The sequence below is a fragment of the Desmodus rotundus genome, chromosome 5, assembly GCF_022682495.2.
Source record: "Desmodus rotundus isolate HL8 chromosome 5, HLdesRot8A.1, whole genome shotgun sequence".
Lineage (NCBI taxonomy): Eukaryota > Metazoa > Chordata > Mammalia > Chiroptera > Phyllostomidae > Desmodus > Desmodus rotundus.
In genome coordinates this window covers 136373828-136390571 of record NC_071391.1, presented here as the reverse complement: position 1 = coordinate 136390571, position 16744 = coordinate 136373828, and the positions used below count along the sequence as shown (strand labels likewise).

At 34.7% G+C, this 16744-nt stretch overlaps 2 protein-coding genes across 3 annotated transcripts in view; one reads left to right on the top strand and one right to left on the bottom strand.

Annotated features, from left to right (window-relative positions):
• The window catches only part of SANBR (SANT and BTB domain regulator of CSR), a 54860-nt gene extending 38232 nt beyond the window's left edge, over positions 1-16628 (bottom strand). The window contains exons 1-6 of one of the 2 annotated variants that reach the window (XM_053925513.2): positions 16472-16628; positions 13680-13838; positions 7331-7514; positions 6410-6503; positions 3721-3959; positions 871-929 (exon numbers count right to left, since the gene is read on the bottom strand). In XM_053925513.2, the coding sequence (XP_053781488.1) occupies positions 871-929; positions 3721-3959; positions 6410-6503; positions 7331-7514; positions 13680-13829 (726 nt within the window). In that variant the 5' untranslated portion in view covers positions 13830-13838; positions 16472-16628. Of the gene's footprint in view, positions 1-870; positions 930-3720; positions 3960-6409; positions 6504-7330; positions 7515-13679; positions 13839-16471 lie in introns of those variants that run through there. The other variant, XM_071221561.1, reaches the window with a different exon arrangement.
• On the top strand, positions 15860-16744 carry LOC139440954 (brain acid soluble protein 1). The gene is made up of 2 exons (XM_071221610.1): positions 15860-16254; positions 16438-16744. Exons 1-2 carry the CDS (start codon positions 15860-15862, stop codon positions 16742-16744), a joined length of 702 nt encoding a protein of 233 aa, XP_071077711.1.

Genomic DNA, 16744 nt, shown 5'->3' with positions numbered 1-16744 from the left:
TGGGATAAAAATTATCCTCTAGGGCTTAGATTTTAAAACTCAAATGTTAAAGAGTCTTTTTTCTTTCTGTAACCTTTCCCTGAAGCAATTAATATCAGCAACTGAATGGGGGAGGCACTAAGGAATAGAAAGAATACAGGGAACTAGTAAAACTCCAACTATCAAAGAAACAAACAAATTTCACATTCATTAACACAGCAAAGGAGTATTCTGTCCTCTGTAGTTTTATTAGGGACCAAAAGCAAATATTATTTAGAGTAAAACCATAAAAACATGTAAAAATATTGAGTAAGTTCATTAAATAAAAAGAAAAAAACATATATTTAATGTTAAAGCTTGATATGTGTATGTATATATGTGCTTTTATGTTTAATCAACTACTCTTAAACAACAGACATGAGGATCTGATTTACACATACAGAATTATATTGTTTAATAGTTGGGTATTTGTTCTTAATTCACTGAAATATAAATGAAAGACACAAATTAGCATTAAGAAATTACTTAAACAGTGAAACAAATATATTCCAATTAATTTTCATTTAATTTGGTTTTAGAGCAAACTCTCTTTTAGGGTAAAGTTAATTCTGTTTAGTTTCATCTAATACAAAAGAGAGCTACTCCATGAGGATAAATTGCTTGCTTTACAGGCATCACATACAAATGATATACAGTGGCCTCAACCCTTCCCACAACAGAACAAAATACCTTCAAACATGAGCAGTTTATTCTAATGGAATCACACTCTTGAATTAACAATTACTTCAGACAGATGCCTTAGAATTTTCTAACACTTGAAGGAAAAATCAAGTTAAATATTAAATCAAGCATGGGTGAACAGAAGAAGTTAAATCCTTTATTAATACTTACCAATGAATCCATTTTCAAAAACTCTGAAGAAATAAGAATTGAAATGGCATTTCCTGGCTCTAAAAAAAAAAAAAATTAAATTCTCCTTTTGATTTGTACCTCAATGTCCTTAGAACAGGGTCCTTTTCATATGAAAACAGGATGATACTTTAATAAGAACAACTTAAGATGAACTTACTATGACTTACATATATCAAAGAAACAAAATTCAATGTTCAAACTTAAGGTACAGAGAAAATGCACAGTAAATTGTCCTGGAATTAGAGTCACATCAAGTGAAAGGACTCCAGCTAAAGATAAGACATATGCAAATTTCTCCTTAACTAAACCAGGAAAGAAGATAATTAAAATTGAGAATACATCACACAAAAATCAGTGAGAAAATTTTTAAAAAGATTTAATGAGAGCCCTTGTTATTAGTTATTTCAAAAGCAGTTCAATGCTTGTTATGAACAAATTCTTAATAAAATAATTCTGAAAGAAATATAAAATTTGCTCCGGTAGAAGTGCTAAAATTACTTCCCGCAGGCAGATTGAGTGAGCCTTCAAAGGCATAACCAGGGAAAGGGGTATGCCAGGTAATGCTACTGTTTTAGTCAACCTAAGTCATCTCATGTGAGGTATATTTAAGGAAAAAAAGACCCTGATTTTTACCGTTATAGTACTAAGACAATTCACCTAAAGAATGATACAATGATTAAAATAAGTAATCCAATCTTTCCTTAAATAACAATTCTAGATTAAAGGTTCTCAAATAAAAAAAGTTCCTCAGGGAATTGTAATATGACTCATTCCAGATAAGCAATATGTGCATTTTCAGAAATTTAATTAAGCATTTTGGTAGTTTTTTAAGTTAGAATAAACGTTGCTCTTATAAAAGTTTACATTTCTATTCACTAGTTTAAAGTCAAAGATTACAGTGACTAGTTTTGATCCACTTCTTTTAACTTTACTGTACATATAAATTTGCTGGATCAAACAATAGTTTTTTCCTCTCTACATATTTTGATTTTTACTTCACATGTACATATCATATCTGGATGGTCTGAAATCTCTGGACTCTGATTGGCTGAAATGTTTGATTTAGCAATCTTGCCATTTTTATTTAAGGATCACTAGCAGCCTTTTCCATTAAATTTTGTCATTAAAATGTAATAAATTATAAATTTCCTCAGAAAATTTTATACTGTCTGTATAGATTCATTTACTAATGAGAGTTTAGAAATATTTTGGTTCTGCTGTAAATAGCAATTCTAGCACACAGAAAGACTATTAAACCACTAGTGAGAGTTCCTATTCAACTCTATGCCCAATGAAAGATTACTTAGTAATTGTTATTCTTATCATCTAGAATACTGGTTCTCAAAGTTTTGCTCTCAAGACCCCTTTGCAATCTTAGAAACTGAGACTCCTAGAGAGCTTTTTTTATATGGATTATATCTATTAGTATTTACTATATTAGAAATTAAAACAGAAAAATATTTATTAATTCATTTAAAAAGAAAAATAAACATTATGTGTTCATATATTTTTATGAAAAATAATTATTATTTTCCAAAATGAAAACATTTATAGAGAAGAATAGCACTGTTTGACATTTTTTACAAATTTCTTCAATGTCTGACTTAATAGACCACCACTGGATTCTCGTATCTGGTTCTACATTCAATATGTGGGTAGTCTTCTTTGATGTTACATCAAACCTTGACAAATGGCACTTCCTTAAGGTTACTTGTAATGGGATCTGAAATCATATCAACGAACTTTTCCATAATGTTCCCTCAAAATCCAATGATTTATCCTGTGATTTGAATCTTTATCCCATGCATGATTATTTTAACATCATGCATTGGTCATTTGGAAAATACTGGTTCAATGAGTTATGTAAATCTTGCAAAGGTTGAAACATTTCATTGTACAGTATATAAATAAAATCACAAGTTTCATCAGAAAAGACTTTAAATATTAAGAAACTGTCAAGCACATGAAAGCACATATAAGATTTCCAAACTTTAATTCTCACTTGAAAGCTTGAATTTTACTATTGGCAACAAATACTAGCAGTTGTTTCCCTTTAACTGACCAGCTCACTTAATTCATTTTCAAGAAAATATCTGCCAAATGCCGCAGTCTGAATAACCATAATTTGTCTGTCAGTCATTCCTTCAAATGAAAATGGTTTTCTTTTTTTAAAAAAGCAACTAGGTTAGCTTGCAACTCAGACAGCTGCACAAGTGTTTTTCCTTACATCACACTTTGGTGTGCAGCAGAAGTGCACTTCCTGCGTCACCTCACAGAATATGAGAAAGACGTAAGCTCAAGGGTCAAGACTTACTATAATTAAGTCTTCATCAAGGACATTCTTAAGTGAACCTGGATTTTCTTCTTTTTTTCCTTCTTACTATGAGCACATGGTGCTGAAGAATAATACAGTGACCACTAGTACAGTCTGGTGCCCTGGCTTTGTCGTGTGCTAAAACTGCAACAGTTTTGCCCTCCTTTATTTCTGCACCGTCTGAGCAAATGTCAACATATAAAGACAAATAACTTCTTGTGTATTATTATGCAAATTGTCTTGACCTGGTAGATTGCCTAAAAGGATCCTCCAGGACTCCAGTGGTACATGGACCACACAGTAAGAACTGCTGATCTAGAGACCTATCCATTTGCCATAAATTCATTATAATTTACTAAAAAAGATGAGGTATCACTTTCCTAAAGGGAAATTAATAATCTGAGTATAAATGCTAACGTTCAGGCAATTTTCCACATTTCACGTTTGGCCTGAAGCAACTACCAGGTGACACACAAATGTAATTATTACAAAATAAGTAATAGATTGTCTTTTACCTAAAGCAGGCATCTCACAATCTTTATTCTCCTTAGTGTTCCTTTTAACGTATTTTATCAACCAGTTGAAAATCTGAACATCACAATGAACTGAAATGTCCACCTCTTCCCAGCGCTGGGCATCCATAGATAAATATTCAGCAAAGTACTTCATTTCTGATATCAAAAGATCTCGTGGGCAAATAAAATCTTCTTTCAAGTTTTTTGCTTCATCACATACATGGATCACCATGTTTGGCCTTCATAAAAAATGTTACACAGAAATGAAATTATTAAGAGTTTTAGAAGAGGAGCCAAGCATATTGACATGTTTTTGAAGGTTTGACCACAAATCAGTATTAAAGGATTTAGGTGTCTCGCTAATCTGATCTATTTCTTAGATTATGAGTAACTTTAGTTAAACTACTGACTTAATAAAACAGATAAAAAGTTTTTACTATGGACTCATAATTTCCAGGGTTTAAGTAAAGAGTCTGGCAGAAGTAAACACCTGCTTGAGTGTGGTTGGTACGGTATTAATATGTGTATAATAATTTATAGTTTTAATTTGAACATTTTACCTAAAATGTCAAATGGTGTGCTTGAGTGTGATATTGTTATGTTACAGAATTACATGCTTATGATTTTGTAATAAACTATTTTATAATAAAAAGGGGCATTATTTGTGCCAGACCCTGTATATTATTTTCAAGTTATAAAGTTTTAGAAAACAATATCAATTCACCAAGAAAAATCAAATAATACATTCTAATTCTTGTCAAGAACATAAAACAGTACTTTTACATGGCTATGGGCCTGGGAAGGAGATAAAGTTAAATACTAAAATTTTCCTACTAGTTATAAGTAGAAAAAAATGTTAAAATTATTCATGAAAGAATTAAAAAATTAGCATGGCAACTTACTTATTTTTAACAGCAAGAAAGTTTGCCAGACATTCAATAAATATAAATTAGTAAATATAGTTAAAGAATTCTGAAGAGTAGAATGTGGTATGTACATATTTAAAAAATAATTTGGTAAGTTTAGATAATATACCAGAATGATTGTTTTGAAATGATATACACTCCTTGAGTTTACTATCCCTTGAAAATTATACTACCTCAAAAGGAATCAGTGTGATCCACAAGTGCCTTCGCGTCATTACAAAAGGAAGAGAATAAATAGGAAGAGATACACTGTCCTACAACAGGAATTTAATGTGTGTTTAATTCAACTTGATAAATTTCTAATAAAAAAATTACATTTGTTCTAACCACTATGCCGTGCACCTGAAACAAATGTAAAATAATACTGAATATCAACTGCCACTGAAAAAAAATACTGAATGTCAAGTGCATTTAAAAATTAAAAGTAATTAATTAATTAATTACATTTGAAATAAAATTGAACTACCAGAAAAGGGATTGTTAATCAACAGTCTGTTAAAGTCAAAGGAATTTAACTCTTGGCAAATTGTTCTTCCAAAGAAATTATGGTCAAAATATTAACAGGTAATCGTTGGTACAACGAAGCATAAAGTTTGTATAGCTTTTTGGATCACAATATGAAATACTAGATAATTCCAGTAGAGAAATTATCTGATGAAATTTTCCTGTCATACAAACAAACCTATCAGTTAAAAAATTATGTGAAATATCTATGTGAATAAACAAAAAATTACTTTAAAAGGGTGATTTTTTTTTAATGTGGTAAAATATACATAACACAAAATTTGCCGCCCTAGCCATTTTAAGTGTATAGTTTAGTGGCATTAAGTAATTCACATTGTTGTGCAATCATCACTACCATCCATCTCTGAAGGTTTTCACAGAAGGTAAATGTTATGGTATGTAAATTATATGGTAATAAAGCTGTTAGCCCTTGCTGGTATGGCTCAGTGGATTGAGCGATTGAGCACTGATCTGCAAACTATTCAATTTCCAGTCAGGGCACATGCTGAGTTGTGGGCCAGGTACCCAGTAGAAGGCATGTGACAGGTCACCACACACTGATGTTTCTCTCCCTCTCTTTCTCCTACTCTTCCCCTCTGTCTAAAAATAAATAAATAAAATCTTCAAAAAAAAATCATGTTAAAAAAATCTGTTATAAAAGAACTATCTAAACTGAAAATACACAAAGGAACTTCCAGAGACAATGAAAATGTTCTATATCTTCATTTGGATGATGGTTACTTGGTGAGCCCATTTGTGAAAACTCATCAAAGTGAATGTTTAAAATATGTGCAGTTTATTGTATGTAAAATACATGAAACAATACAAAACTATCAAAACTTGTAATATATTGAAAGATGTACTCTAGTTTTTATTATATTCAAATATGTCATTCTAAAATGCATACCCAGTGTTTTAAATAGAGTTGGAGAACCAATGACAGATTTTTCTTTGGATTTTAATATTTAAAGTTTTATGTTAACAGATGTTGTTTCTAATATTCACAAAATGAAAGTGAATTTTTAAAATGAAAAACTAGTCCAATTTATAAATAGCACAAATAAGCCATATGCTTAGCTACTAAACAATTATTTATAGTTCAATACATGAACTAAACTGATTTCAATTGTTTTAGCAATTGTGTAATGTGGTATTTCCTGAATTATGGTAATTGATGTATACAATCACCAATCACATATTTTATAATTTAAAGTTGATATTCATATTAAATCTTATCTAGCAAAGAACCAGCCTCCTACCCTTCAGATTCTTCAGTCTTTTCTCCACCATTACGAGTAGTACAATTTTCACTTTCTGAAGAACAATTCCTTGTGGAAGCTATACTATGTCTTCCTTAAATACAGAAACAAACACATATAAAAACAAAGGGGGGAGGTTAGCATTTCTAGCTCAGAATAGTTTTCACTTATTGAACGGATATACTGTAAATGCATGGTTTTCAAGGCTAGTTAAGATGGTACTTTGTCAGGTGGCATATCCCTCAATATTTCCAAATATCTATGGAAGAAACAGTCTAAAACAGGGATAACAAATTGCTAGTATTACAGTGATGATTAAAAATAAATACTGATATGGTATGTATAGACAGGGTCAAATGCTCAAAGCTAACAGTATAAATTTCTCTTCCTGAAGTAAAGTTTTACATCAATACTCTGACTGCTGTTGCTGAGATTGAAATAATTCCCTACGAGGATTTCTAAAACCAGTTGTTATTTCCAAAGCAACCGTGGAAACATTTCTTCTACTCTGCCACTGTGTCATTTGAAGCTGTTGTTGACTTCAATAAGAATAGCTATAAAAAAGATTAACACAAGAAACAAGCAAGATTCTCTTAGTGACAAACAAACAAAAACAAAGAAACAATTTAAGTAAAATGCATAGGTCAAATTCCAAAATTTATGACATTAGTAGGCTAACAGATTGGAGAAGTAAATTTTGGTAAAGAGCTTTTTTGGTAAAAGTATTTGACCTGTATATTAACATTAAAAATTTTTTCAAATATAGATACGACAAATTTCTAAAATTTAGGAAGATACAAATACTAATAAATTTCTCTATTAATGTTTATATTAGCCTTTAAATAAAGAAAGAAAAGATGACTGGAATGCATATGTGGCAGAATTGAAGGACAAACACTGCATTTTGTTTTAAAACCTTACCTGTTTTGGAAACTGCATCCTGACCAACTGAAGTCTGCTGAAATTCTCCGTGTGTGTCAAGAAGTGAGGATTTGATATATGTAGCTAAAGTTTCAACAGGATTCTCTCCGGCCATTAGGAGACTATACTGGTTGTCAACAGGTGAACTTCCACTGCTCTTCAGTTCCTCAAACCTTTTTGCACACTGTAATGATATAAAAGGAAGAAAATGCGGGTCTGGGAGTTTTTTAATTTAAAAATGAGGATATATAGTTTTGCCTACTACTGAGGTATTTGAAGATACTTTTCTATAATTATAATTATTTATTTATTTACTGATTGATTGATTTTAGATAGAAAGAAGAAGGAGGGGGACAAAGGAGAGAGAGAGAATGAGAGAGAAAGAGAGATCAATTTGTTGTTTCACTTATTTATGCATTCACTGGTTGGTTCTTGTATATGCCCTGGCCACAGGGAGCCCGCACACACAACCTTGATGTGTGGGGATGATGCTCTAAACCACTGAGCTACCCAGCCAGAGCCTATAATTATTTTTTGTAAGTGAATATTAATCCATTGGGTAACTTGTGAAAAATAAGCATATATTTCAATATACAAAAGCCACTGACTTATTTTTTTAAAAATTCAGGGTAGAATTAAAAAAAAAAAAACTTAACCCAAAGGCATAATATGTTTAATGCTCTTGTAGAAAAATGAAGAATGCCTTTATCTGCCATATTTCTCTGTGGTCTGCTTCTATGATCAGTTGACAATTTAAATAATTTAGTAAAAAATAGCTAATATTTTCATATTAACTGAGTTTTCATCAGGAATAAGACTAAATTCTAACCTTCAATGGAAACTAAACCAAAAAGTATCTGATTTGTGACACCAGACTTTCTCTATTAAAATAATAAAAGACTTGATTCCTATTAACAGTGAGGTTCACCTTGTACAAAATACTTCATTGCAAACTACTTGGACATAGTTTGCTCTAGTACAGTGTTTTCCCTTAACCCATGAGTTAGTCATGAAATCAGCTCAGGTCCAGATTAGCAATTGAAAAAAAAAAATACAATGGATTAAAAAATATCAAGAGTTCATTAAGCTAAGCACTCCTTCACAAAAATGTCATTTCTATGTGTGTTCTGGGTCATAACATAAAATGCCTTCCTGACTGTGGGTGTTGATCAAACACGCTACAGTATCTGTTTATAAATCTCATCGACATCAAAGTGGATGGTAAATCCCATAGAAGACTAAGTAATCTGGGAGATGCAAAAAAAAAAAAGAGAAAAATATAAACCATGTATGTGTACATATTAAATGAATAATGCATTGGGCATAGCATCAATCATTTATTACACAAATATTTAACAAGTACCCACTAGATATTAAGCACTATTTTCAGTAAGCATTATTTACACAGTTACTACAACAAATGACTATTCAAGCCTTTGAAAAGTAACAGTTTTTTTAACAGGCTTTAAAAGATATGTAAATGTGGACTGAAATATTATGTAATCAATCTTCTCATCTCTTTAAACTAAGTCTTAAAATTAAATAAAAATAAGTAATATGATAAATGAGAAACAGAAAATATTTGTTTATGAGTACTGAAAAAAATACCTTTGAAAGTCTGGGGAAAAAAGAGAAACAGATGCTACAACATCATTAGAAATATGTACAGGTTCACATGTAGAAGATAAAAGAATATAAATGATATATAACTGGATCCACTTTTCCTACAAAATGAGTTTATTTTTTGTAACACAAAGAAAGTGGAAGGTAACTTTTAAAACACAGATTCTTTTGATCTTTTAGGTAAAGTTTATAGCTTATTTGGAAACTGAATATAGATAGACTTATTTAACAAGCTTACAGCAATTTCTAATAGTTTAAAAATAAGAAAATTATAAATTCTGGATATTTGAAATGGATACATGGTTGCTTAAGAAAGCAAATATACTATAAAAACTTTAAAATATATTGTTATATATTTTTTGTATTTAAGCAAAAATAACATACCTATGTATAAAACAACGAGGTTGCACTCCCTACGTCACACAATATATAAAAATTAGCTCAAATAGATCAAAGACTAAAAATAAGTTAAAACTATAAGACTCAAAAATATACAGGTATAAATCAGGTGAGAAGAATTTTCTAAGCATGACAAAAAAGGCAGATATCAGAGTAAAAATACATAGATTTTAACATAAACTTTTAAACATTTGAATATAAGTGGCTATTAGAATAACTTAATAGGCTGAAAAACAAACAGAAAAATAAGCTAGATCAAGGGTTAACATATTTAATACATGTAAAACTATTATTATACCTGTAACAAATCCAGAAATAGAAAAAGGACATGGAACAAGAAAATATAAAACACTTAACCTCTTCAGGATTTAAAGAAAGGTTATAGTAAAATGGCAACGAGATAGCATTTATTAAAAATATATATAAATGAGCCCTGAATGGTTGGGCGTTGTCCTGCAAAGTGAAAGGTCGCTTGTTTGATTCCCAGTCAGAGCACAGACACGGAACAGACTGGTCCCATATACATGTGCGGTGGATAAATATTCAGGAGGGATGTCTTGAGAGCGAGAAGTCCCAGCCACATACCAGGCCCCCAGCCCAGGGTTCCAGTGCCAGAAAGATAAATGCACATAACTTCTGGCTGTATAAACCAGTGGGGTTTGAGTTGGTGAAAGGAACTACTGGAGTCCCAAACAGTGCCTCTTAGAGAGCCTGCACATGGACTTACTCAGATTCACTCCCTCTGAGCTCCAGCATCAGGGTAGCAGCTTGAAAGGCACCAGTGGCACACAGGGAGTAACCGAAGTGTCTGGCATCAAGGCAAGAGCTGGGGGACAGCTTTCTCCCAGACAGAAAAGCAGGCAGAGGCCAGTCTCTTTTCTGAAGCCTCCCCCCACAGAGCCACAGAGCCAGCAGGCAGGTGCCATATCTGAGACTCCATCAACCTGGCTAATACTGTTTGCCCTGTCCTGAATATCCTCTGAGACTCTGTCCCACTCAACTTATGAGCCCACCCAAGTTTCCCCAGCACAGCTGATCCTCCACAGAGGGCAGAGGTTGGTGGTAAGTGGTCACAGCCAGGCCTTGTAGCTGACTGGCCTGGGTAATTCCCTCCCACTGATCTGCCAACATCAATCAAGGCTCAACTACAAAAGAAGGATGTACTCAGTGCACTGAAGGGCACATCTCAGGTACCAGGCTTGGGTGATAGGGGTGGCTGTGCTACTAGACCATACAAGGACACCTACTATGTTAGGCCACAATACCAAGACAGGGAGTCACAGCAGCATTACCTAATACATAGAAACATACACAGGGAGGCTGCCAAATGAGGAGTCAAAGAAATGTGGCCCAAATGAAAGAGTAGATCAAAACTCCAGAAGAAGAACTAAATGAAATGGAGATAAGCAATCTATCAGATGCAGAGTTCAAAACACTTGTTAAAAGGATGCTCAAGGAACTTAGTGAGGACCTCAACATGAAAAAGATCCTGTCAGAAACAAAGGATACACTAATTGAAATGAAGAACAATTTACAGGGAAATAACAGTAGAGTGGATGAACAATCAAATCAATGATTTGTAACATAAGGAAGCAAAAAAAACCTGATCAGAACAACAAGAAGAAAAAAGAATCCAAAAAAACCCAAGGGTACTATAAGCAGCCTCTGGGACAACTGCAAGCTTCCAACATTCGCCTCATAGGGGTGCCAGAAGGAGAAGAGATAGAGCAAGAAATTGAAAACCTATTTGAAAAAATAATGAAAGAAAACTTCCCTAATTCAGTGAAGGAAATAGACATGCAAGTCCAGGAAGTACAGAGAGTCCCAAAAAGATGGATACAAAGAGGTCCACTCCAAGACATATCATAATTAATATGCCAAAAGTTAAAGAGAGAATCTTAAAAACAGCAACAGGAAAGCAGTTAGTTACCAGTTACCTACAGAGGAGTTCCCATAAGACTGTCAGCTGATTTCTCAAAAGAAACTTGTAAGGCTGGAAGGGATTGGCAAGAAATATGCAGTCATGAAAAGCAGGTGCCTACAGCCAAGATTGCTCTACCCAGCAAAGCTATCATTTAGAATCAAAGAGCTGAAAAACAGCTTCCCAGACAAGAATGAACTAAAAGAGTTCATCATTACCAAACCATTATTATATGAAATGTTAAAGGGACTTATTTAAGAAAAAGATCACAACTATGAACAATACAACAGCAATAAATACAAATCTGTCAACAATTGAATTTAGAAAGCAAACAAGTGAACAGAGACAGAATCATGAATACAGAGAGTGTTTTGATGGTTGCCAGATGGGAGGGAACTGTGGGGGAGAATGGGTGAAGAGGTGAGGGGATTAAGAAGTACAAATTGGTAGTTACAGAATAGCCATGGGGATGTACAGTACAGTATAGGAAATGGAATAGCCAAAGAATTTACACAAATGACCCATGGTCATGAACAGAGGTGGGGCGATTACATGAGGGGGTAGGGTGTGCTGGGTGGAGGGGGCAAAGGGGAAAAAATTGGGAAAAATGTAATAGCATAATCAATAAAACATAATTTAAAAATCCTCAATTGGGTGAATTTGAATATGCAGATGATATGAGATGATATGGTGGAGTTATTTTCTTAGGTTTGATTGTAGTACTGTGGTTATGTAATACTGTCCTTATTTGAAGGAGATGTATGCTACAGTCTATAATGTGAAGTATTATGATGCCTGAAACCTACTTTTAAATGTCACAAAAAATTACATAAAGAGATCAAATCCTAGAATTGCCAAACCTGTATTAAAGATATAGAGATGCTGTATTATTTTTTCAACTTTTAATGTCTAACATGTAAAAATCCTAAAGGTGATAACATATAAATTAGGGAGTGATAATATACTCTAAAACATAAGTTTCAACATCATTTCACAAAGACTTATAACTGAGGTCAAGTGATAAAAGCAGTTCCTTTGGGAACTGGTTTTTTTTCCAACTGTAAAAAGAGGGTGTAACTTGGTTCATTCACCAATTCCACAGTGTATATAATGTATATGATGGGTCACGCAGAGGTGAAAAAGCTTCAAAAATACTGGGGAAAATCACTGATGTCATTTCTGCTTCTAGAACTGTGAGATGATTCACCCACTGCAGGATTCCTTTTAACAGCAAAAATTCTAAGGTCAGTGTTTCTCAAACCTGGGTTCATTGACAAATGGTCAGAAATCAAAGAGTTCCCTATAGAAGTTTTTAGATTCTAAGTTTTAATTTCTGAGCATAATAATATTAATAAAATCCTCTAAATCATCACAATGACAGATTATTTCACTGCCTATTTGCTGTCTGTTTACAAGTAAGTTCATACCAAGAAATATTTAAATTGTCCAAGGCTAATTTTAAAAAAGGACAAAGGTAGGGAAGGGACTTGTAGAGAAGAGATGCAATAGTGCCAAGGCAAGGCAAGTAACGTCATTGAGCAATGTAAGGCTTCATTATTAGGTTAAACAGAGAAGAGGGGAGAAAGAATGAAGGCTTTGAATGGCACATGGCAGCAATGGCTGAATGCAAAAAATTCTGTGCCACAACAGACTACACAATATTTGTGTAATAATCAGCAATTTAATTTCAGAAAAAACACTAAACTTATCACATTAAGTAAGCACTATTAGTTTGAAGTGTGTTGCTTTTAGTTTTTACTTATGTCTATAATATGTAAATTAGGTTTATGGTGGTATAGGTGTGTTTATACTTAGTATTGTTAGAGCTCATTTAATTTATTGTACATTATGATAAAATAATTTAAGTCAATATTGGGAGTTTTAAGTTTTTTCCTTTAAATAGTCTGAATATTACTCATAGCATTAGGGGTTTAATAATGTAAAATATTATTTACAAAAAATTTATCTACCCATAATTTCACAGGAAAACCTCTATTGATTAAGATATTATGAGTGAATTTTCAGTTGTATAAACATGTAAAACAGATCTTTTTTTCTGTCTATTTGTTCCTTGAAATTGATAACTTTTGCCCCAGCCAGGTAACTGAGTTGGTTAGAGCATTCTCCAGATATACCAAAAGGTCACAGGTTCAACCTCCATTCAGGGCACATAAAAGAAGCAACAAATGAATGCATAAGTGAGTGGAACAACAAATCAATCAATCTTTTTCTTTCTCTTTCCCTCTCTCTCTTGCTCTCTCTCTCTCTCTTCCCTTCTTCTGCCTCTTCTTCTCTAAGTATCAATCAATAAAAATAAAAATTAAAAAAATAATTAAAAACAAGAAAGAATAAAGAAGTTGATCACTTCGGATTTTTTCAAGAGAGACATGTGAGACTGTTATTTACCTCTTTGGGTGTTAACCCAGGCACAAGTCTTGCCACAGTTTCCCAGTTAATGGTCTGATGGATTCCGATTAATGGATAAAGGATCATGTCCAACACCATTTGGTTGTTATTATTCAGGAAATTGTTGTTTTCTGAATATCCACGACTCATCTTTTACAACTAGAGATAGAGAAGACAGATTTATTTACAAATGTTTTCAGAACATTATAAATCAGTTGTAATTCATTCCTAAAAATTATTTCCTAGTATGTAAAGGAAAAGTGAAACTGATCTAAAATAAACACAAAATATATAGCTCAAACTCTTCAAATATAATAGTATTTTAATATCATGACTTAGTGGATGGATGGATAGAAGGATGGACAGATAGATAAATATATGATTAAAAGTATAATACAAAAATATATTTTTTTTACTAAATTTATTGGGGTAACATTGGTTCATAGGGTCATACAGGTTTCAGGTATACATTTCTATGATATATGATCCATAAATTGCATTGTGTGTCCACCACCCAAAGTCAAATTATCTTCTGTCACCATAGAACTGGCCCCCTTTACCCTTTTATTAGCCTCCCACCCCCTCCCCTCTGGTAACCACCATGCTGTTGTCTGTCTGTGTCTATGAGTTTCAGTTTTATATCCCACAAATGAGTGAAATCATATGGTTCTTAGCTTTTTTCTGACTGACTTATTTCACTTAGCATAATATTCTCAAGATCCATCCATGTTGTCATAAATGGCAGTATTTCATCTACCATCAGGTGGTAGATATAATAAAGTTATCCTACATGTATCTGTATGAGCATTAAAAAGAAACAAAGAAAAACATTAAGCACTCTAAAATCATAGCTTTTTAGCAACCAGGGAGTTATCCTGCTGATGGGTAAGAATCATGCTGTGAATATGGGTATAGACTCTGAAGCCAAATTTCCCAAATTTTCAATCTAGTTCTAGCACTTAGTATTATATGATTCAGATTACTTATTTCTATGCCTCTATTTCCTCTGTAAAACAAAAAATAGTGGCTAGCCCCCATATTTTGAGAATGTATGGACTGAGCTACCTAACACACAGTAAGGACTATATGTTTGTAGTAGTAACATTACCATACCAGAGATCCTCAGATTAAACAATCATAAGGATAAATATGGCAGATAAGAGAGACAGCAACTTTTCAACGAAGCACACTTTTGACAAAATAAGTAGAAAGTCACATCTAGATTCTTATCCACTTTTACCACTTTCAACTGTGTCAGCTATAATAAAGTAAAATAATACCTACCTTTAGAGTTATTGTAAGGATTAAATAGTAATATATAAAGCACCCAGCACACTATCTGGAACACAAAAGATGCTCAGTAAATAATTTAACTCCATTATTTGAGAAGTATGTTAGGGCATGGGGTATTTTTAAAATAATTTATTTGGGCCTTAGTAGAAAATAGTCTAAAACAGAATTCAGGGCAAGGAACTAGGTGCTTTCTTTATTTCCAACAAATATTTAAAATTCCAGAAATATTTAATGTGTCCTACAATGTGTAGGCACCCGTTAAGTAATAAAAAATACTGTGCAAGACCAAATACTTTAAAACTTTATGTATATTTCAAATATAATATACATGTTTAAGAATAATTTAAATTATCTAGATGTGAAAAAAAATTTTTTCTGTTGACATTTTCTTTACACAACTGAATCATACCAAGCAAGCGAAGAGTGCCCAGTATTAATTCCGGTTAAATGAATGTTCAAGAAAGCATCTCTTAGAGTCTGCATGTAAGTACGACAGGCATTGATGGACAGTCCTGAATAACACATAAATTCTCTCAGAACAGATGTCACAGTGCATCCCATTCTGGGAAAAAAAAAGTACAGACTTATCAAAATTGTGACAAAAAGAAAAGTTTGAAGCTCAAATTACACTACTACTAAATCTACCCCTATTCATGACAAAATATATTTTAAAAGTTAATGTTTAAATTGAAATGTGTCATTTACCAGAAATAAAAAATTCTACTTGTTTAATACACAACACTTTTTAAAATACTTCATGTCCTCTCCTCCATTCCCACAAGCTTGGTGTATTTAAATGTATCTGTAAGACCAATCTAAGTAATTAAGACCAACAGAGGTCCCCGGCTGACATCTGAGTTTGCTTTGCTGAAACTGGGAAGGGCTCTATGGGCACTTTCCCCCAAGCGGTACGGTGGGAAGCGGGTCGGGCAGGTCCAAGGCCTTGGGTGGGAGGTAACACTGAGTCACCGGCACCAGGGGAGAAGCCTGCTGTCCAGGCTCCTGACCTCAAGGGAGAGCGAAGCCGGCCGCCTTTCATCAGGAAGGAGAACGAAAAATCACATTTGAAACCTAGCATGAACAGACCACAGCCCCGCAAACCTTCCGCCCGGGGGTCCCTGCGCCGCGCGGCCTCCGGGCACCCCAGGCCTCCGCTGTCTTCCGCTCCGCCTTCATCCCCCGTGGTGCTGAAACTCTGTGGGCGCGGAGTAGGTGGGGAGCGGACAAAGGCTTCGGGGGGAGAGACGGGGCTGCGGGGACAGAAGCTGGGCTCCCTCGGCAGGTGCGTGGGCGGGACGGGTTGAGGGGATGCGGGGCAGGCGGGGCTGGCGCGCTGCTAGGGGCGCTGCGGGGGCGTTTGGGTCAGGGGGACCTCAGCCTGGCCCGGGGCCCGGGGCCCGGCCAGTGGGTGGGGATCGCGCTGTCTGGCAGCGGTACCGCCCCTCGCCGCACTTCCCGCCCGCAGGCCGGCGCCCGAGACCCCTAGGCGTCTTGCTCACCACAACAGGGCCGCGGCGGCCCTCGCTGCACCTCTGTCACCTACGGCGGCCGCCTTTGCTAGCGACGCGGCCATGCAGCTCCCGCGACCGGACCGCAGCCCTGCCGCTGCCCTCACTTCGAGCCCTCCCGCAACGCCCCGTGCGGCTGCGATAGCGGCGCCCGCGGGCCGGGGAGTGCCAGGCCCAACAGCGCCTCGCCAATGGCAGGACAGCGCCACAGTGGCCGAGCCAATAAGCGACGAGATCCTGCCAGGCGGGAGGGAGCCGAACTAG